General features: G+C 54.1%; 1 protein-coding gene and 1 long non-coding RNA gene across 5 annotated transcripts in view; one reads left to right on the top strand and one right to left on the bottom strand.

Annotated features, from left to right (window-relative positions):
* DNMT3A (DNA methyltransferase 3 alpha) overlaps positions 1–18,972 on the bottom strand; it is a 43,691-nt gene that overhangs the window by 9,923 nt on the left and 14,796 nt on the right. The window contains exons 1-8 of one of the 3 annotated variants that reach the window (XM_040224492.1): positions 7,178–7,259; positions 3,364–3,579; positions 2,979–3,137; positions 2,435–2,542; positions 2,054–2,210; positions 1,582–1,731; positions 1,416–1,460; positions 175–254 (exon numbers count right to left, since the gene is read on the bottom strand). In XM_040224492.1, coding sequence (XP_040080426.1) covers positions 175–254; positions 1,416–1,460; positions 1,582–1,731; positions 2,054–2,210; positions 2,435–2,542; positions 2,979–3,137; positions 3,364–3,549 — 885 coding nt within the window. In that variant the 5' untranslated portion in view covers positions 3,550–3,579; positions 7,178–7,259. Of the gene's footprint in view, positions 1–174; positions 255–1,415; positions 1,461–1,581; positions 1,732–2,053; positions 2,211–2,434; positions 2,543–2,978; positions 3,580–7,177; positions 7,260–18,972 lie in introns of those variants that run through there. The other 2 variants (XM_040224491.1, XM_040224493.1) reach the window with 2 other exon arrangements.
* Positions 7,049–9,594, top strand: LOC120851609. 2 transcript variants are annotated; one of them, XR_005718356.1, is made up of 2 exons: positions 7,049–7,241; positions 9,003–9,594. It is a non-coding gene; the product is annotated as an uncharacterized LOC120851609 (long non-coding RNA). The 2 variants fall into 2 exon arrangements; XR_005718357.1 differs by lacking the exon at positions 7,049–7,241 and adding an exon at positions 7,660–7,803.

Raw genomic sequence — 18,972 nt, 5'->3', positions numbered from 1 at the left:
TCACAGGAAAAGCAACAGCAGGTCAGACACTTGAACCCCCAGGGTCCATTTTATCAGGACTCTGCCGTCAAGAGCAAACCTCAGAGTCACCCTTATAGCTACCACATGTACTACAGCCCAGAGGCCAAGAGGTGTGATCAGCCTAGGGCCTCATCTCTGCTGGGCGTGCCCTACCTTGCAGTTTTGGCACATTCCTCCGATGAAGAGAGGGTGTTCCAAGGTGACGTTGAGGCTCCCACAAGAGATGCAGATGTCTGGGGAGCAGCGGAAGCAGAGTGTCATTGAAGGGCCCCCCTCCCGCCTGGGGCCAAAGCCTGGCTCCAGAAAAGAAGGCAGGAAGGCGTCTGGGAGGGGCCCCATGGAACTGGGAGGCCATGCAGCCCCATCCCAGGAGCCTACTCATCTCCCAGAGCAGTGATGCCGCCTTTCAGGAAAGGCAGGCTATGAGGACAAATGCCTGCCTGCGAGCACAGGCCCGACCCCGGGTCACTCTGGAGATGTCCCTGAGCAGCCAGTCCTTAGGGCGTGGGTCCCTGATCCCATCCTTCCCAGCCCTGAGGGCCCCAAACTGGACACACCATCACTTGGCAAAGGGAGACAGACATGGGAGGCACTAATGACCACCAGATGAGACAAGGTGGAGAAAAGGTAAAAGGGCCAAGCTCAAATCCAGGCTTCCCCCGTGGCTTAGGTGTAAAGCGTTAAGTAAGTAAGTGAAGTTGCTCAGTCATGTCCGACTCTTTGCAACCCCATGGACTGTAGCCTTCCAGGCCCCTCTGTCCATGGGATTTTCCAGATAAGAGTACTAGAGTGGGTTGCCATTTCCTTCTCCAGGGGATCTTCCTGACTCAGGGATCGAACCCCGGTCTCCCGAATTGCAAGCAGACGCTTTACCCTCTGAGCCACCAGGGAAGCCCCATGTAAAGAATCCACCTGCAATGCAGGAGATGCGGATTCAATTCTTGGGTCGGGAAGATCCTCTGAAGGAGGTCATGGCAACCACTCTAGTATTCATGCCTGGAGGATCCCATGGACAGAAGAACCTGGCAGGCTACAGTCCAGGGGTTGCAAGGAGCTGGACACGACTAAAGCGACTGAGCACGCGTGCAAGTCCAAACGAGGCCACCGCTCTCTGACCAACAACCCTAGTGACCGGCCCCTGCCACTGACAGGGAGACTGTAGCACCGGGAAGGCAGGGGTGTGCCGAGCAGGCTGGAGGCGGTGGCAGGTACAGGACAGAGCCGTCTCCAAGTACCCCTGGCCCACGACAGCGGACGTTCCCTGGTACCTTACTGCTCTGTGCCGGCCACCACCTGTGGGCCTCACGTCCACCCCACGGGCCCTCATGCCCAGCCCACAGACAACAGATAACTGACTTCCCAGAGTCAACACCCAGCAGCCCCTCAGGACTCACCCTCGATGTTCCGGCACTTCTGCCGTACCTCGTACACCAGCCGCTCTGGGAGGGGAGGAGAGCGCGGCATTAGAGGGGACCTTGAGGGCCACGCCCACCCCCTGAATGCCGGCCTCACCCCACCACGCCCTCCAGGGGTCCCGCCCTCCACAGCCAGGCCCACTACCTCTCGTGCGTTCATCAATGATCTCCTTGACCTTAGGCTTCTCCGTTGTGCTCTTTCGGGGCTTTTTGGCTGGTGGGGGCGGCGCATAGGCAGCTGCCTCGGGTTCAACCCACATGTCTGTGTAAACTTCTTTGTAGGGGTTCTTCTCCTCTGGATCAGGGAAGCAGGTGAGGAGACCATGGTTACCGCTGACAAGGAACCCCAGCTCCCTCCCCTGTACATCTGCCTACAACAACAAGGGGGTGCAGCCTGGTCCCTAACTTGTTCCTACTCCCAACTCTGGGGCCCGCAAGCCAATGGGGAACAGGTCATTTGGAGTCCCAGAGCAGCCCTGACCCTACCCTGACCCCAGGGAGACGGGGACGGTAGCATTCCCACAGGCCACTGTGATGGGAGGGAGACCTTGTAGGCCCCCCCTCCAAGCATGGCTCCCCCAGCCCAGGCGCGGAGTTGCTGGTGCACCTGCATGTACCTTCTGGGGGCTCCAGGCCCTTGGGGCCAGAGGGCTGGAACCCTCCCAGGGCCCACTCGATCATCTGTTTGTTCTGCACCTCCACGGCCTTGGCAGTGTCGCTCTCGTCGCTGTCATGGCACATTGGAAACAGCTTCCCCGCTCGGCTGCTGGCCACCTGGGGGCAACACGTGTGGGGGAGGCTGTCAGGAGAGTAGTGAAGGTGGGCTCAGGCAAGAGGCGGGAGAAGGTGCAGAAAGGGGGCAAATGAGGAGAGGAGGCCAAAGGGCCTCACAGGTGGACCCTCTGCCCAAGCCTAACCCTGGGCTCCAGCCCCCAGACGGAGCCCACCCCCACCCGCCGCCCGCCGCCCGCCGCCCAGCCCCTTGGAGGAGCACTGACCTGCAGGACCTCATAGATGGCCTTGCGGTACATGGGCTGCTTGTTGTAGGTGGCCTGGTGGAAAGCACTGCAGAAGGAGCTCAGCGGCATCAGCTTCTCCACGCACACCTGGAAGCACAAACCGCCTCATTTGCACCTCTTCCCAAGCTCATCGAGCAGCCACCACATGCCTGGCATGGTGGGGTGGGGGGGCGTGGTGGGGTGGGGGGGACAGTAAGACCCGCCTCTGCCCTCGAGAGGACCAGGTGCACCAGTAAGTAATCACAGAATGCAAAGGAAGAGTCCAGCCCCAGGTGCGGGGAGGACCTGATGCAGGTGGAAGGGCATTCCGGGTAAAGGGTTCCTGGAAGGCAGCCAAGCTCTCCAAGTGCAACCTAATTACCTCTGGGGACTTTTCCAACCACACATTTGCAGAGTGGGGATGAACACAGCTCCCTCTCCTATGATCCCACTCCAACCACGCCCCCAGCCGAAACCAGAGACCCTGGGACCAAGACCCCTTCCCATCCCCAGCCCCCAGGCCACCACCGAACCCCGGACTCACCACTGAGAACTTGCCGTCTCCGAACCACATGACCCAACGAGTGCCTTCCGCTGCTCGGCTCCGGCCCGTCATCCACCAAGACACAATGCGGCCTGGCCACCAGGAGAAGCCCCGCAGTTTCCCCCACACCAGCTCCCCAATGCCAAAGCCCCGGCCGTCCTGGAGCCCCAAGGAGCAGAAGTCATTACAGGGTGGTCACAAGGCCCTGCCACCCTGCTTCCCCCCACAGCACCCCAGCCCTGGACGTCTGAGGGTCACGACAGCCGGGAGGGAGCTCCATCGGAATGGACAGAGCAAGACTGGAGAGACCAAGAGACGTGGGGTCAGGTAGAAAGAGCAGGACAGAAGGAGCCGGACGAGGCGGGTGAAGAAGCCAGCGGCTCACCTCGTACTCCGGTTCATCGTCAGCTGCTTTGGTGGCATTCTTGTCCCCGGCATCGGCGCCCACGGGCTCAGGTGTGGTGGCCACTGTGGGGGACGCAGGGTCGGTGGGCTGCTGCACAGCGGGAGGACTGGCCTCCTCCACCTTCTGAGACTCGGTGGACCCCTGGTTTTCTTCGACAGCATTCATTACTGCAATCACCTTGGCTTTCTTCTCAGCCTGGGGAAACAAGGAACAGACGTTACCTTGATCTGATACTCAAGGGGCACTTCTCAATCTCTCCATGGTCTGGAGATCATGACAGAAGGTCAGGGGCTGGAGACAGTTCCCTCATCAACTCAACGGGCTTGCCGTGGAAAACAGAAAGATCTGCATTTGAGAGGTGAACTCAGTCACTTGGCTCAATTCCAGCCTTCTCTTCTGCCTCTTAGGAAATCTTCCTCCCTCAACTAACCTTCCTCAATGGTCAGCATCACCAGTTGCCCACCCTCTGATATGCATCAATTATATTCAGAGACTATTCTGTTTAGATACCAAGGTTAGGCACAGACCTTGTGTGTGCACTTAAGATTAGGCACAGACCTTGGTTTCGTCCTTTCTTCTCTTACTCCCCAGTCTAGAAACAGATCCTCTTGTCCTTTTCTCCACAGTTTTCCTGGGCAGTCTACCCCTTCTATTCCTGGTCTTGGCTTCCACACAATTCTAGTTTTGCTGTGATGCCTAACAATGAAATCACTATTTTGTGTTCAGAGTGCTTCGTTCTTTTCCCATCTGCTCAACCACCACCACAAGACCCAGAAGAGCTTGCCTGCTCTCCTGCTCACACACCATCCTGGAGTTCTCAGGATTATATCTAACTTACTTCTACGCCTTCTTTCTATGTGCACCTTTCAGATCCATCAATATATTCATTCTTTCAACAGTTAGTGAGTCCACAGTACAACCAGGCATCCTCTCTGCCATCCCACTGACAAACCCAGGGATTTGCCCAATCTCAACAGCCTCCATCCTTTCACTGTTTCATGCTCCTCTCTCAAGCTATGACCACAGGCCCATTTCTTCTCGAAACCTGCTCCAGGATTCCCACTGCCTTTGTTGTTTAGTCGCTAAGTCGTGTCCGACTCTTTGCGACCTCATGGACTGTAGCCCACCAGAATCCTCTCTCCATGGGATTTCCCAGGCAAGAATGATGGTGTGGGGGTGCCATTTCCTTCTCCAGGGGGATCTTCCCAACCCAGGGATCAAACCCACGTCTCTTGCATCTCCTGCATTGGCAGGAGGGTTCTTTAAAACTGAGCCACCAGGGAAGCCCTCCCATCACCCTACAGAGGATGAAATACCTGAGAGTTAGCTCTGAGGGGCATTCCACCTAACCTCACTCCAACTATCGAATCTAGGACACGGGGCCCTCAAACTTCAAGGCTCTGCCCCCATCTTCACCACACCATATTCAGGGGGAAAAAAACTCCCATCATCAAAATAACACTTTCCCTGAGAGTTTAGAGCTGTGAATACAAACCCAGCCTCAAGATTACCTGGAGTACAAGACCTCCAAGCTGGAAGTCACAGCATTTACATTCCTGTCTTAGCCTTGCTACTAATTAATAGCTGACTTTGGAGCAGTCCCTTGAGTTGCTCCACCTAAAAAAGGAGTTTGAACCGAAGGACTGCTGTTAACCTTTTCTGACTGGTTTAAAAATATGATTTATGCATGTACCAGGAATTCTAAGGACTCTCTGAAAGCTATCCATGGATCCCCAGGTCCCAGGTTAAGAACAGCTCAAGGGTCTACTGTCTCTTAGATTCATTTAATTTTGTTCTATCTTCAAGTCTTTGCCTCCTAGCCACAAACCAATGCTTGTGGCAATTCCTAAAACCTGAGGGTGAAAGTCCTAGTTCTTTCTCTAACTCAAATTCTACAGTGGGATAAAGCATCCTTTGCCCCCAAAGCACGAACAGCTGGAAGAATGAGCCCTTGGAGACCAGGGGGGCGGGAGAATACAGGGTTACTGCTCCTCCCTCCCCAGCCCCACTCTCACCTGGGGACTTTGCCCCACCCCAACCTAAATCAATTATCTACCTCCTCCTCCCCTACAGGAAGGCGTGTCTAGGTGTGCACTCAAGTCCTGGGGGAAGAGGGCTTCTTCTCTAGAATTGTCAGCTGCAGCAGCACTATCCCAGTACCAGATGTGCTCAGATACAAGTTTGCCTCGCCGTCTCTGCTTCCTTCCCTCCACCGTGCGCTCCTCTGTGAACTTCAGGCACAGATGCTGATCTACACCAGGGTGCTGCCTTGGATGACCCAAAGCCCCAGTTTCTAGGGGTGACGGCCCCCTCAGCCAGAACAAGGTGTGCAGATGGCAAAGGATCTACAGTCAGCAGCATTGGTAGGGGGGTACGCTGGGCACCCCCCTCTGCTTCCCCTAGTCTAGAAGGGAGTCGTGCCTGCCACCACCCTCCTGACTCCCCCTCAGCCCCTTTGTCTCTCTTCTCACCCCCTCCAAAGCAAGTTCCTGAACATTCTTCTTCCCCCACAACTTCCCCCAGCTTGTCAGAGGATGCTGCTGATGGCTGTTAAGCGTCCCCAACCCAGTAGGTGCAGGAGAACGTGCATCCAGCATGGTCTGGCAAGCAGAGGAGGAGGAAGGGGCCTCCAACAGGACCCGGCCAGCAGGAGTGGGGGAAGGAAGAAGGAGGGGGGGTGGGTTAGCAGCAGGAGGAAAGAGGAAAGGGGAAGAAGGGGCGAGAGGGTGGCTGGGTGGGGGAGGGGCTCATTAGAATAGACTTGCCTAGGGCAGTGAGAGAGGGCCGGGCTTCCACGTTTGTGCCAACCCTCCTCCCCGGGCAGACAATAGGAGAAATAAGGGTTAATTAACTCTGGGCTTGGGCTCTGGGGCTAACAGCTCCTACACACCTCCCCGCCACCTGAGTTCAGAAGGTCCCAGGCCAGAGTAGCCAAGAGAGTGGGAAGGATGAAGACACCACTGCAGCTCCACTACGGGCCACCCGGGAGGCCACTTGGCCTGGAGTTTGTTCAGCCTGGAGAGCCACTGGCAACTCCACTCTGGTGGAGGCAAGGCCTCCCCGTCCAGTCCCCCATGTCTTCCGGCAGCTGTCCCGCCTCCACCTCCCTCCGGACTCAGGCTGCTTCCCATGCCAAAGGTCAGAGGTCCAGGGACCCAGGCGGACGCCCGCTGGGGCAGCAGACCCAAGGCTGTTTCCAGTGCCTCTGCCATCCCAAGCCGGCATAAGGCCATCCCACAGCCCCGTGTTAGGGTCCCACTGATCCCTCCCACTCCAGCACCACTTCTTTCTGGTGGCCTAACGGTGGCTCCCAGGAACACACAGGAGAGGAGACCATCCCTCTTGGGAGTCCACAAGGTTGGCACGGCCTGAGGACAGCGTGGTCCATTAGCCAGGAACACAGGTCAGCCAAGAAACGCCAACAACCCATCTGCCAGCCAGCTCAGCAAAATCGCTGCCTCCAGCCCAACTCCACGGGCCGGAGTCTGCCCCCAGCCTTCGCGGACCACTGCCCCAGGCTCAGGCCAGGGCTGCTCTTCCTGGCCCCGGAGCCACCAGGTCCCACCTGAGAGCAGGGAGGAGTGGGGCTTGGGGCTCCTGAGCAGAGAGTGGGTGGGACGGCAGTAACTCAGCATCTCCAGAACTCAGGCCAGGCAGGGGAGCCAGCTCCCGCGGGCCGAGGAGGCAGACTTGACTCTTCTCAACCCAGAGGGCTGCAGGCCCAGAGATCCTCCCACCGGCCCCTGCCGCCTCCCCGCCCCCAGTTTCCCCAGGGCTCCGTCCAGGAACCTACCCATAAGGCCAGGTGCAGCCCCTCGGTGGTCCAGCTCAGGTGTGAGCCCCGGCCCTGAAGCTCTGTAAGTAGCTGCCCGTCTGGGGGGAGGGGAAGGGGGCGATGGGGCTGGGGGGCGGAGGGGGCCAGAGAGAGGGGGAGGGGGGAGGTGGGGGGGAGGGATTGAACATTTTCTTTGTCTAGAACTCCAGGTCACGTGGGCCCCGCTGGAGTGCCTGGTTGGCTGCGAGCGGGCCGGGGGAGGGGGCCGACTCTCAGACGCTGGCAGTGGGCCAGCCCCTCTCCTCCGGTCCGAGGGGCGCGGGCCGGCGCTGGGGCCTGGGGGCGCGGCTGGGCCTCCGCCCATTCCTGGGGCCCCGCCCAAGCCAGGCTGGAGGCGGCGCCCGCCCCATCCCAGCGCTCGGCCTTCCCCGCCCCCGCCCCAACTCGGCCCGAAACCGGCGCGGAGCTGGGGGCGAGGCGGGGAGCCCGCGGACAGCGCGGGGAGGGAAGGTCGGGGGTCGGGAGGAAGGGGCTGCGCTCCAGCTGCGGAGGTAAGCTGCGAGCGCCCCGAGAACCGGGAGCGCAGACGAAAGGCGAGAGGAGCTTTCGGACCGTCTGGGACAGCCAGGAGAAAGTTGTTAAAAGTGAGTGTCTCCGCAGCGCAACCAAAAAGAAAAAAGGAAAAGCTTACAAATGAGCGGAGAGGCCCAGGAAGCTGAAGCGCACAGCGGGACAGAAAGCGCCCGCACAAAACCGGGAGCGCTCCAGAACGAGAACTGGGGGGGGGGGCGGGGGGGCGGCGCGAAGGGGGGGGGGGGTCTCCTCTTCACACTGCCAGTGGATAGAGTGGTGCCTTAGCGTGGTGGGAGGAGTTCAGGCTTAGAAAATAACTTCCTGGCCAAGTTCTTGGGTCCCCTGGGTCATTCTAGGTCTGCTTTCTATGTCTCATTTTTCCTGTTTGCAAGGTGCAGGGTTGGGGGTGCGGTGGGGAGGAGCGCAAAAGTATAACATCTCCATTCCCAGCACTAACATCTGCGGCTCAAGACTCCATTCTTCCTCTGGAGCCTCCAGGTGGAGCCTCCAGTTGCACCTTCAACCATTTCGTGCTCCCTCCTCCTGAGCAGAGGCCCCTCCCCACAAAGAAAATATATACATATATATATACACACACACACTCACTCTCTGTCCCTCCACACCCTGGCCACCCCCCCACATCCCCCCCCCCCACCCCGCAACAACCAAGAAGCAGACACTGCCTTCAAGGAGCTAACAAATTCAACTAGACTTGGAGTAATTGGAAAAGGTCATTGAAAAGCATCTCTAGAGAACTATACCACCAAGTCCAATGGGCTAGGATGGCTTGGAAGCCAATCAAAAACAAGTGGTATGAGTGATAAATAAGGTTAATAAGATTAATGTGGAGCAGAGACTGAACCTGGAGGATGAATCAGATCTGGATTAAGGATGGCCAGGTAGGAAATAAGAGATGTTAGGCTGGAAAGGGAGGAAAACCCTTGCCCACCTCCACCTCCCATCCCCTCAATATAACTGAAGCGAAAGTGCGGAGAAGAGCTGTCAGTGGATATATCCTATTGCAGTGAAGAATAACGGCAGGTTTTCTGACATGAGGTGAATGGGTATTTTGGAAAAAGATTAGTGTGGTTTCAGTTTGCAAGATGAATTAAAAGGCAGAGCAGGGGAACCAAGAGTAAATGTCCCAGCAGGAAATGGCTGTGTGGCCGGCTGCACTGCTCAATAGATCAGGACTGGAGTTCTGGTTCTGTCCCTGTGACCTTGAACAAGCCACTTAACTCCAAGAAGTCTTTTTTCACTTGCAAAACAGGAGTGATGACGTCTGCCCTCCCAGGCCCAGGATACCAGCATCTCAAGGAGATAATGCCCCCAGGTGCCTGGCTTTCAGCCACAGACAGTGGGAACAAACCAGCTGGAACAGGTGCTGGTATAATAAGGTCAAGAGATGTGCTGTGAGGAGAACCCACCATCCTTGCCAGGGCTCAGCACCCTCCTGGGGGCCATCAGAGAACAAGGAGGCTCTGAAAAGGGAAGAGGACCCCACATCAGAGAGCCTTCTCCACAGAACACCCAGGCCGTACAAACCCCCTCCCAGCCCTGACTGAGACCCAGAACCTCTACAGCAAAGAGGAGCCCTTCCACATAACAAAGGCCCTAGTCTGCTCTTAGCCATCTTTCAGCCCAATCAAGGTACCTGCTTGGTACAGTTTCCATGCTTTTATACCTCTTGCCTGCTCTCACCCTTTGAGGAATGTAATAGGACTTGCTTGGCTTCTCTCACTCATGCCTCCCCGGCATCCAGGCCCTGTTAACAGGCCACTTTAGACCTCACCCCAGGCATCCTCTCAAAATGAAGTTTCTGATCTGGCTTGGCCAGCTCTTTAAAAACACTATCTCACCTATGACATCTCTCTTTCTATTGTTATGTGGGTAAACATTTAGACTCTACATTCCGTGGTCTTGGTCTTCAATAGTAATGACACCTGCGTATGCAGCCAGGACTCAAAAGTGTCAGAATGAATCAGGACCATCAGTTTTGCTTTCCCTTGGCCCACTCAAAAAGTGGCTTTTCCCTCCAGCTGCCAAACTTCCTTATTCTCATTCTCTAAAATTAAGCTCAAATTGGGGGGGAGGGGCAAGATAAAACTAGGGAATTAAGAGGTACAAACTATTGTTTAACATAAACTATAAGGATATACAGCACAAAGAATATAGTTAATATTTTATAATAACTGTCTGTGTGTATGTCACTCAGTCTTGTGCAACTCTGCAACCGCATGGACTATAACCTGCCAGGTTCCTCTGTCCATGGAATTCTCCAGGCAGGAATACTGGAGTGGGTAGTAGCCATTCCCTTCGTCCAGGGGAATCTTCCCAACCCAGTGATTTAATCAGGTCTCCTGCATTGCAGGTGGATTCTTTACTGTCTGAGCCACCAGGGAAGCCCAAGAATACTAGATTGGGTAGCCTATCCCTTCTCCAGGGGATCTTGCCGATCCAGGAATCGAACCGGGGTCTCCTGCATTGCAGGGGGATTCTTTACCAGCTCAGCTACCAGGCAACCCCATAATAACTATAAATGAAGTATAATCTTTAAAAATTGTGAATCGCCATGTTGTACCCCTGAAACATAATATTGTAAATCAACTCTACCTCAATAAAAAATTGGACTTAGTAAAATTAAGCCCAAATCTTACCTCTTCCACATAGCTCCCAACTTAAGCCAAAAGGAAGCTCAACTCAAAGGTGCCCTCTTATTACTTACAGCACCACCCCTCTCCTGTAGCTACACCAAGGGGAAAGGTTCCCCTTTTCTACATAGTGAGTCATTCAGACTGATATCTGTGTCTAACTTGTACTTGATGGGCACAGAGACCTCAAAGCAGAAGAGATCCCAGGATCTAGACTAAGAAGTGACTTTAGCCAAAGGTCAGGAAAAAAACCAGGGCAGCCTTCTAGGATCCTCAGGTCATACATGTTCTCGACCTTCCAAAGTAACCCGCCCAGGGTGGTTATTGGGATAGGTCTTTTGATCAAGATAAAGATAGTCAACCTAAAATAGCAGAGCCATGTAAAATGAGCCAGGTTCTTGGACGTGTTCTAAAAGTATGTTGAAAGGAGGAACCCCTGGATGAAAAGAAGATCTGGTGGATGTCAAGAGCCTAAAAGAAGCATTGGAGAGGGAGTATCCAGCATGGTCCAAAAGAGAGGGCAACCTGAAAGAGAGGGCGTATTTCCTGTTTGGCAGGCAGATTGCAGTGCTCCAACAGGCCTGATGAAAATACCTCTTAAGGACACCTGACTCAGCACTGATGATCCTGTGTTCATCAAGCAAACTTCTAACTGATTACATTTTCCAGTGACTCTGATACCGGTAAGCTGCCAGATAAAATGGGGACAAGCACTCGGATGGATCTGTGTTGGAAGGACAAGTCCTATTATAAATCTGTAAACTGAGCATCCGGGTGTGGGCCTCACCCCTGTCTCTGGGAGCATGAGTGTAGGGAGCGCTGTGACGCTGACTTTCCAGCTTGTGGAGCGGAGATGAGATGCTAAGTCGTGATCCTCCCCGCAGGAGCAGCAGCTCCCACGGGCGCAAGTGGGAATGCCTGACTGATTTTAACTCGAAGTTCAGCATTCTGAGGCATGCTTTGTCATAAAATCCAGTGCTGGTGGGAGGTGGGGAGGTTATGTGGCGTCCATTGAACAGGACATTTTAGCACCTGAGTCCCTGAACTCAAAATCGGAGGAGCCAGGATCCCTGGGAAGCCATCTGCAAAGCCACATATTGGGAGACACTGCATTTCTTGACATACAAACATTCCCACTGCCCCCATGACAAATGAGAACTTATCTAGACAAGAACCACAAGGTCAAGATGGATGTCTCTTCCAATCCTGCCCTTCCACCTATAGCTCAGAAGCCTCCACGCTGCCCAGCAGACCTCTGACCACCTGCTGATTACATTCTGCACTCCTTGCATGGCACTTAAGGCCCCCACCATCTGCAGCCCTGACCTCACACAACCTACACTCAGCCCACCCACCTGCTGTTTCCCAAATATGCCCTTCCCGCCTCCAGGCCTTTGCTCATGCCGTTTCTTGCTCCTCCCCTTCACCTTCCACCAGTCAAAAGCCTACCTATCTTTCTCAGCCCAATTCACCAGTTACCTCCACCATGAAGGTTTCTCTAGACCTGACTTGGCCAGTGAGAGAGCCACTGGCTGCACAAAACCATTTAAATTCATTGAAATTAGATAAAAATGAAAATTCAGTTCCTCGTTGCACTAGCCACATCCCAAGTGTCCAAGAGCCCATGTGGCTGAGGGGGGCTACTGTAGCGGAGGGCACATATTTTAGAACATTTCTGTCATTGCGGAACATTCTCCTGGACAGGGCTGCTCTGGCCCCTCACCCTTATCGTTCCCCACCGGAAAGTTACCTTGTCCCGCCTCCTCCCCCATACTCCCAGAGCACCTTGTAATCCTCTCCTAGCACCTGCTGATCTTTGCGTGGACTAAGGTGTTCTCCTCTTTCCTCTTCACAAGATTAAAAATCCCTAGAGGGCAGGGCCTGGCTCTCGCTCGGGTTCTCGTGGAAGCAGTGTGGACCAGAGCCTCTTGCACACTGTAGAGGATTAAAGCAGTGTTTGCTAAACTGAATCCAACACTGTCTCCAGAGCCTCATCTGGAGTCTACTGACCAAGTTCCCAAATGGAGGCAAATACTTTCCACGGCAAAGTTCCGATAGGTGCTTAAGAGGTCTGGGTCCACGGCTCCCGAAAAAGGCCAGGGATCTTTGTTTTCCTGCTCCCCTGCCATCCACATGGAGGTTGCAAGCAAATGACCAGGACTGGGCTGCTGGCAGGGAAGCTAAAAATAGCCACAGAGCCAACAGCAAGGAGTTAGCAGGACTTGTTGCTAGGGAGACCAGTCACAGAGAGAGCAACCAAGCGGGGAGAAAGCGTCAGACCTGCACCCAGAGAGCAGAGGCCACAGTCGGGTTGGGCGGGGGGGACTCAAAGTTGACAGGGGTCCAAGGCTCCCACCTAGAGATGGTTCTGCCTTCTGGCAGCTCCTGACTAATACACTAAGTGGGGCAAATGTTCCCCCTGTCCCTCAGTAACCCATCTCCATGGAAACCACCATTGCTGGGGTGAAGTACCAGCCCCTGGAAGGGAGGCCTCTGCCTGGAGCTGGTTGTTATGGCAACCTCCCCCCCACCCCCCAATCCTCTCTCTCCTGGCTTCTCCTGTGGGGAAAAGGTGGGGGCCTGGTCTTGGCTTAGCCAGTGTGATAGGAAACACTGGCTTCCTGACAAGAGTGACCTACGATGGGCTCTTCGGAAGCTCCAGGGACCCCAGAAAGGCCAGTCAGTCCTCAGCACAAGGCAGAGCTTCCTTTCCTTCCTGTGGGGGCCTCAGAGGTCACCTTGACAGGAGAATCTCAAACTCATTTGTATCAGGATCACCCAAGGAGGTTTTTAAAAATACAGATTCCTAGGCCCACCTATGGCAATGAGCTGGCTTGGGGTAGAGCCCAGGAATCTCTTAAAACCCCCTCCCCCTAAGTGATTCTGCTTCCAACCAGGTATGGAGATCACCGAGGGCCCTGGCTGTTACAAATGAGGAAACAATAGGCCTGCAGGGTACCGAGTCTACCCAAAGGGTCAAAACTGAGGAGGGGGAGGTAGAAGGAGGGGAGTCATCCCCTCTCCTGGGCCTGTCTCTCTTGCTCCCCCTTCAAACCAGAACATGCTGATGTCTGATACTGGACTGTGACTTAAAACTGAGCCTCTGCACAAACTGTCCCGTCTGGCAGAAAGTGGAGGGGAGTGGAGCTGGACAGCCTGGTCCCCAGAGTGTTTCAGAGTGGTGGCGGCCCAGGCAGACGACCTGGACTGAAAGAGGAAATCCATCCTCCTTCGGAAGGAAACCAAAAGGGTCACCATGGAAACTGCAGTGTGCTGGCCTGGTTGGGCTTGGTGCCATCCCCAAACCTGGGCCCAAGAGAGGCTCATCTTTAGGCAAAGGCCATGGGGCAGGGGCAGCCCACCCCCTCAAAACCCCTCACCCCTGCCGGTCTAGTCTACTCTCAGAACTGTAAGGAGGCTGCGCTTTATCCAGGAGCCAACCTCTGAGCCTGCCTGAATCACACCAAAACCCTAGCATCCAACAGCAGCACCCACACCAGCTGGGGCGGGGTGGGGGGGGGTGGGGGAGGGGGATTGGGGGTTGGGGGAGGGAGGGGGCGGAGCCAGTGCAGGAGCTGACCTCCCTCCTGTTACTCCTCACAGCCTAATTGTGTGCCCAGGACCCACCGCACATGAAGCCACAGCCCTCATTCAAGACAGCATGCAATTAGATGGTAAATTATGTGGTAGAGATGCTTTCTCCATGTGCTGAAGGAAATCTGAGGCGGCCGGGACCAGTCAAGGCAGGAAGACTGCGGGAAGATGAGAGACGGTGAGCCAGGACAGGGCCCAGCCTCCCAGGTTTCTCAGACGGCAGATCTCTGGGGCATCTGCAATGGCGTTAGCTTCCCAGAGAGATGCACAAGCACAGCTGTGTGCACACCTGTTAGGGAGGCGAGCCGCCCAGGGCCTCCTGCCTGTTCTACATTCCACTGATGACAAACATCTGATCCAGAGTAAAATGCAGGGTCTCGGAGCCACCTCCTCGCTGACCCCTCACGTCTCCATCTCTTCTGCCTCTCTCCCTGGTTCTCCCATCCCTTCCTTCCTGCCTCCCCCGTGCCTTCCCAGTCATTACACGCTTGGAAGTCTTAACTCACCAGACCTGCCAGCAGCTCCCGAAGCCTCAGCTGCAGCCTCCTTTCTGCCCTCGCCCATCTGAACCCTCTTTCCCGATGGCTCCAGGTCTGCTCCTTAAGAGGAAGGCTTCTCCACAAACCCGACTCTCCCGCCCCATCACTTCCAGCCCCTAACCGGGAGCTGCAGGGTGAGCACGGCCCTGCCTGTGAGCAGGCTGTGGGCAGGAAGCAAGGGTGGAGGCGGTGGTGCTGCAGGTCCCCAGGTCTCACCTGCCCCTTGCCAGGAAAAAGAACAGAAGGGGCAGGATGGGAGCAGAGGATCACAGCTGATGACAAAGCTTTCGGTAAGTGCCTAGCTTCTTTGGATCTTAGTTGCTTAATCAGTCTGATGGGACCACAGATATCTGCTGAGTATTACAGGTAAGGTCAAAGGAAGTCAGGAGGGCATATCATGTAAGAGGTTTGGAAAGAACCTTTCAACAAGTTAGCTTGACCACATACAGTCACTTTGCTTTAGAAACTAGACTCTGGGGAGACTTGTTAATTTTATACCTGGGGGATGTGGGTCCAAAGAAACCAGGTAAACCTGAACCGCCAGGGTTGCTTTCTCCTCCCCTCCCCCACCCCAGGCTCCAGGGGTCAAAGGGAGGGACCTCAGGGACCACCATTCAGATTCAGGCATGCAGACCCTCTCAAGTTTCAGGGTCCAAAGGGAAGACCCAGGAGGAACCCAGCGGACAAGCCTTGGGGTAAACCCGTTGCTGAAAACACTAGGAACGCCTACCATCTCCATCCCAAAGGAAACTTTTGAATTCCTGCACCAAGTCCTTTCCGGTCTTCTCCCCCAACCTCTACTGGGAAACAGTTCTCTAGCTGTGCCGGCATTAGAGCTCAGTGTTCACGGTCTGAGTTTCAAGCCCTTACAATCACCTGGACAGCCTTAGGAGCGATATGGGCCTGGGCCCAGAACTAAATTCCAAGTGTACTGAATCCAGGGTGGGGGGCCCAGAGAGCAATGGTTAATAATGCGAATGTGCAGGGAGACCCCGCGAGGGTGACCGGGTGGTGGTGGTTCGGTTGCTAAGTCATGCCCAACTCTTTGCAACCCTGTGGACTGCAACATGCCAGGCTTCCCTGTCCTTCACTATCAGGGTGGTAGGTGACACAATAAATGCATCTTTGGAGGCATCTCTTCCGTGTCAGGGGGCTTCCCGGTTTACTCAAGTGATAAAGAATCTGCCTGCCATGCAGGAGACCTGGGTTCGATCCCAGCTTGGGAAGATCCCCTGGAGAAGGACGTGGCAACCTACTCCAGTATTCTTGCCTGGAGAATTCCATGCACAGAGGAGCCTGGCGGGCCACAGTCCATGAGGTTGCAAAGAGTCAGACACGACTGAGCAAGTACCACTATTCACTACGCTTCTGTGTCGGGTTTGGTTTACGTCCGATCATCTGAAGCTGGGTGGTTCTCAAACTTGCACAAGCCCCAGAACCATGGGCATCTGACTAGAGAGTCAGATTTCCCAGGAATCACACCAGGGTCTCTGCCTCATAGCTCCAGAATGTGTGTGTCAGTCACTCAGTTCTAACCCGTCAGATCTCTGGCCATCCTGGTCCTCCCCCTCTCCCATGCCAACTACACACTGTGAGCAAATTTTACTGTTTTTCTGACTTGCCGTCCCTTAATAATAACTCTTCACAGATGCTATATAACTCTTTAGTTAAGGAATAATGGGGCAGTGTATTTTTAATTTTTCACTTTCAACTCAGATTAAGCAAAAGTAGGAATAAAAAAGTGCAGTCTCCTGTTTATGCGAATCTCGGTACTATTTAAAAGGCAACTCTTTTAAAAGCCTCCAGAGACAGGTGAAAAGGGGGCCTTTAGTGGTCCTTCAATTGTTCTGGAACTCCTGCCAGCTGGTTGCTCCCAGAAGCCCCAGGTAGGTGAGCTGACCCTCCCTACCCTGGTCCTTCCAAGGCAGGGTTCCTCCCTCCCTGCTCGCCAGCCTGCACTTAGCCTCCTAGTGGATGACTCCTGAGTGCCTGCTAAAGCCCTCCCCGTTGTCAGCCACCCTGCTGGCTTCTCAAAAGCAGCTTGTCCAAAACCTAACTTAAAAGTCCACTCCTGGGACTTCCTGGTGGTCCAGCAGTTAAGAATCCACCTTCCAATGCAGGGGATGTGGGTTTGAGCCCTGTGGTACATGGCATGAAGGCCTGCCCACCACAACTACTGAGCCTGCACGCTGCGACGAAAGATCCCACACGCCGGAACCAAGATCTGACACAGCCAGACAAGCAAATAAATTTACTCCTCCTAAGAGAGTATCTTCATGACTTTAGGGTAGGCAGAGAACTCAGAGATCACACACACACACTCACTCCAATAAAAGAATTTGGTTAACTGGACTTTGTTCAAATGAAAAGCTTCTGACCATCAAAATAAATCCTTAAGAAAATGGTAAGTCTATACCACCTTCCTGCTCCAAACCTGCTCTTCCTCCCTAGCTCAGGATTTCCTAGCTCATAAAATGACCACTCACCCCAGCCCCCAAATACCAGCCCAGTTTCTCCCTCCCCTCCAACCAGAGGCAAACTGTATTGGTTCTATCAAGTCTGCCTCCCACTGCCTGGCCCCTTCATCAAAATCAGATGAAACGCCCTCCTAATTGGTCCTTCTTCTAACCTTCCTTGGGTCCCTTTGCATTGCAGCCAGGGAGGGTTACCTTCCCAAAATACACATCCGGTTCTCTAACATTCCAGCTCCCTCCTGCACAGTGAAGCCCACGTTTCTCACTATGACAGGGAGGCTGGTAACAATCTGACCATCTCCCTTTGCAGTTTTATCTCTTCTTACACTTCCTTGCCAACTCCCACACCTAGTTACCAGCTCTCATGCTGTTCCCTGACCAACCCAGAAGCTTCATGCCTCTTTGTCTTTGCCTTCAGTGGTTCTTTTTCCTGAAATGCCTTCCTTATTTATCCTTATTGGAATTCTCAAAGGACATCTCCTCCAGGGAACCTTCCAGGAGTTCCCCCAGAAGTTCTCTTGCCCTCCTCTGTGCTCACCAGACTCTTGGTGGCAGAAACACAGGCCAAGGCCCATGCTCCATCTGATGTTGTGGCTCACGGTGGGCACTCCCATCTCCTCCTCTAGACCATGTGTGCCCTGGGACAGGGACTGTGTCCACTGTCTCCTCCAGTGCCAGCATGGTGCTGCGTGTATTTAGTAAATACAGACTCAAGTCCGTTTACGACATCTAGAGTACTGGCTCCTTAACAGAGTCACACAGTCCAGCTGAGCCCCGCCGTGCTTGAGCATCCCAGGGACCTCCTTAACGAATGCTCTGATCATGAAAGCAAAGAAGAGAGAACAGCACCATTGGCTCTTCTCTGTTTGCCTCACAGCGAGGGCTATGAGGTGGTTTCTGAAAGCTGAAATAAAAATGCAAGAAATCTTGAGGTGCTCTAGATCCCAAACTCCTAGAGGTTTTTTTTTAGATCCTTAGAGGGTTTTTAGAGGGTTTTTTTTTTCAGTGCCCTTCCCCCACTGTCCCCATCAGGCAAACTCCTGTCCCAGTAGCAGGCCTACAAGAGGTCTCTTCTACGGCAGGCCTTCCCGGCCTCCTTGGGCAGGGCTAGTTAGCTGCTCCCATGGCTCCTTACCTCCTATTTCTGTCCTAGTCCTTACTGGGTTGCAGCACTTAACTGCCTACTGCTGCCAGGGTGGGGTTCTGATGTTCCTTTAAACGTGTTTCTTTAGTGTCTAGAAAATGTGGGAAAGTGGCAGAGACCCAGATGCATATGGAGTTTTCTGAAAGCCTGAGCACAAAGTATTTGCTCAGTCAAGGTTTGTAACTCTCAAAATGATGAAGGGTGACTGTGTGACTAAAGAAGAGAAAACAAGCAGTAAGGGGCAGACCTAGCTAGGCACATAGTGACCAAAGCCAGAACAAGGGTGTGCAGTTCCTGGGCTGAGGAACTGCCCCAGGAACGTGTGCCTGTTAGACAGGGCTGTGTTTGAAACATCACCTTTTGAGTGGTGGCTTCAAGCCTTTCCCTCGCCCAGGTGAGTAGCAAGCCCTACTATTTCTGATCCTGGCAGCAAACACAATAAAAGGGGTCTACCATGAAGAGGAAAGGAAAGCTAGATTCTAGCACAAAACATGAATTTTGTGAAAGTTTTTTATAAGCATCTTTATTAAGATGCTTTATGTATGTGCCTCTAAAAGAAGCATATATGTGAGGTATGAGAATTCACTCAAACATTTAATTTAGGACGTCCATACAAGGAGACATAGGGAGCTACAGCTCATGACTTCAGTCCGCCTCCCCTTAAATTATGCTATTTCCGAATCTTAGGGGTCATCTGGTCCATTTGTACCCTGCTACAAACAAGGAAACTAAAGAGAACAGAGAGAACAACCTTCTCAAATTGATCCTGGGTAGAGGCTGTACTCCAGAGAAGGCGATGGCACCCCACTCCAGTACTCTTGCCTGGAAAATCCCATGG

This window comes from Oryx dammah, unplaced genomic scaffold (genome assembly GCF_014754425.2).
Source record: "Oryx dammah isolate SB20612 unplaced genomic scaffold, SCBI_Odam_1.1 HiC_scaffold_25, whole genome shotgun sequence".
Classification (NCBI taxonomy): domain Eukaryota; kingdom Metazoa; phylum Chordata; class Mammalia; order Artiodactyla; family Bovidae; genus Oryx; species Oryx dammah.
This window is presented reverse-complemented; position numbering and strand designations above follow the sequence as displayed.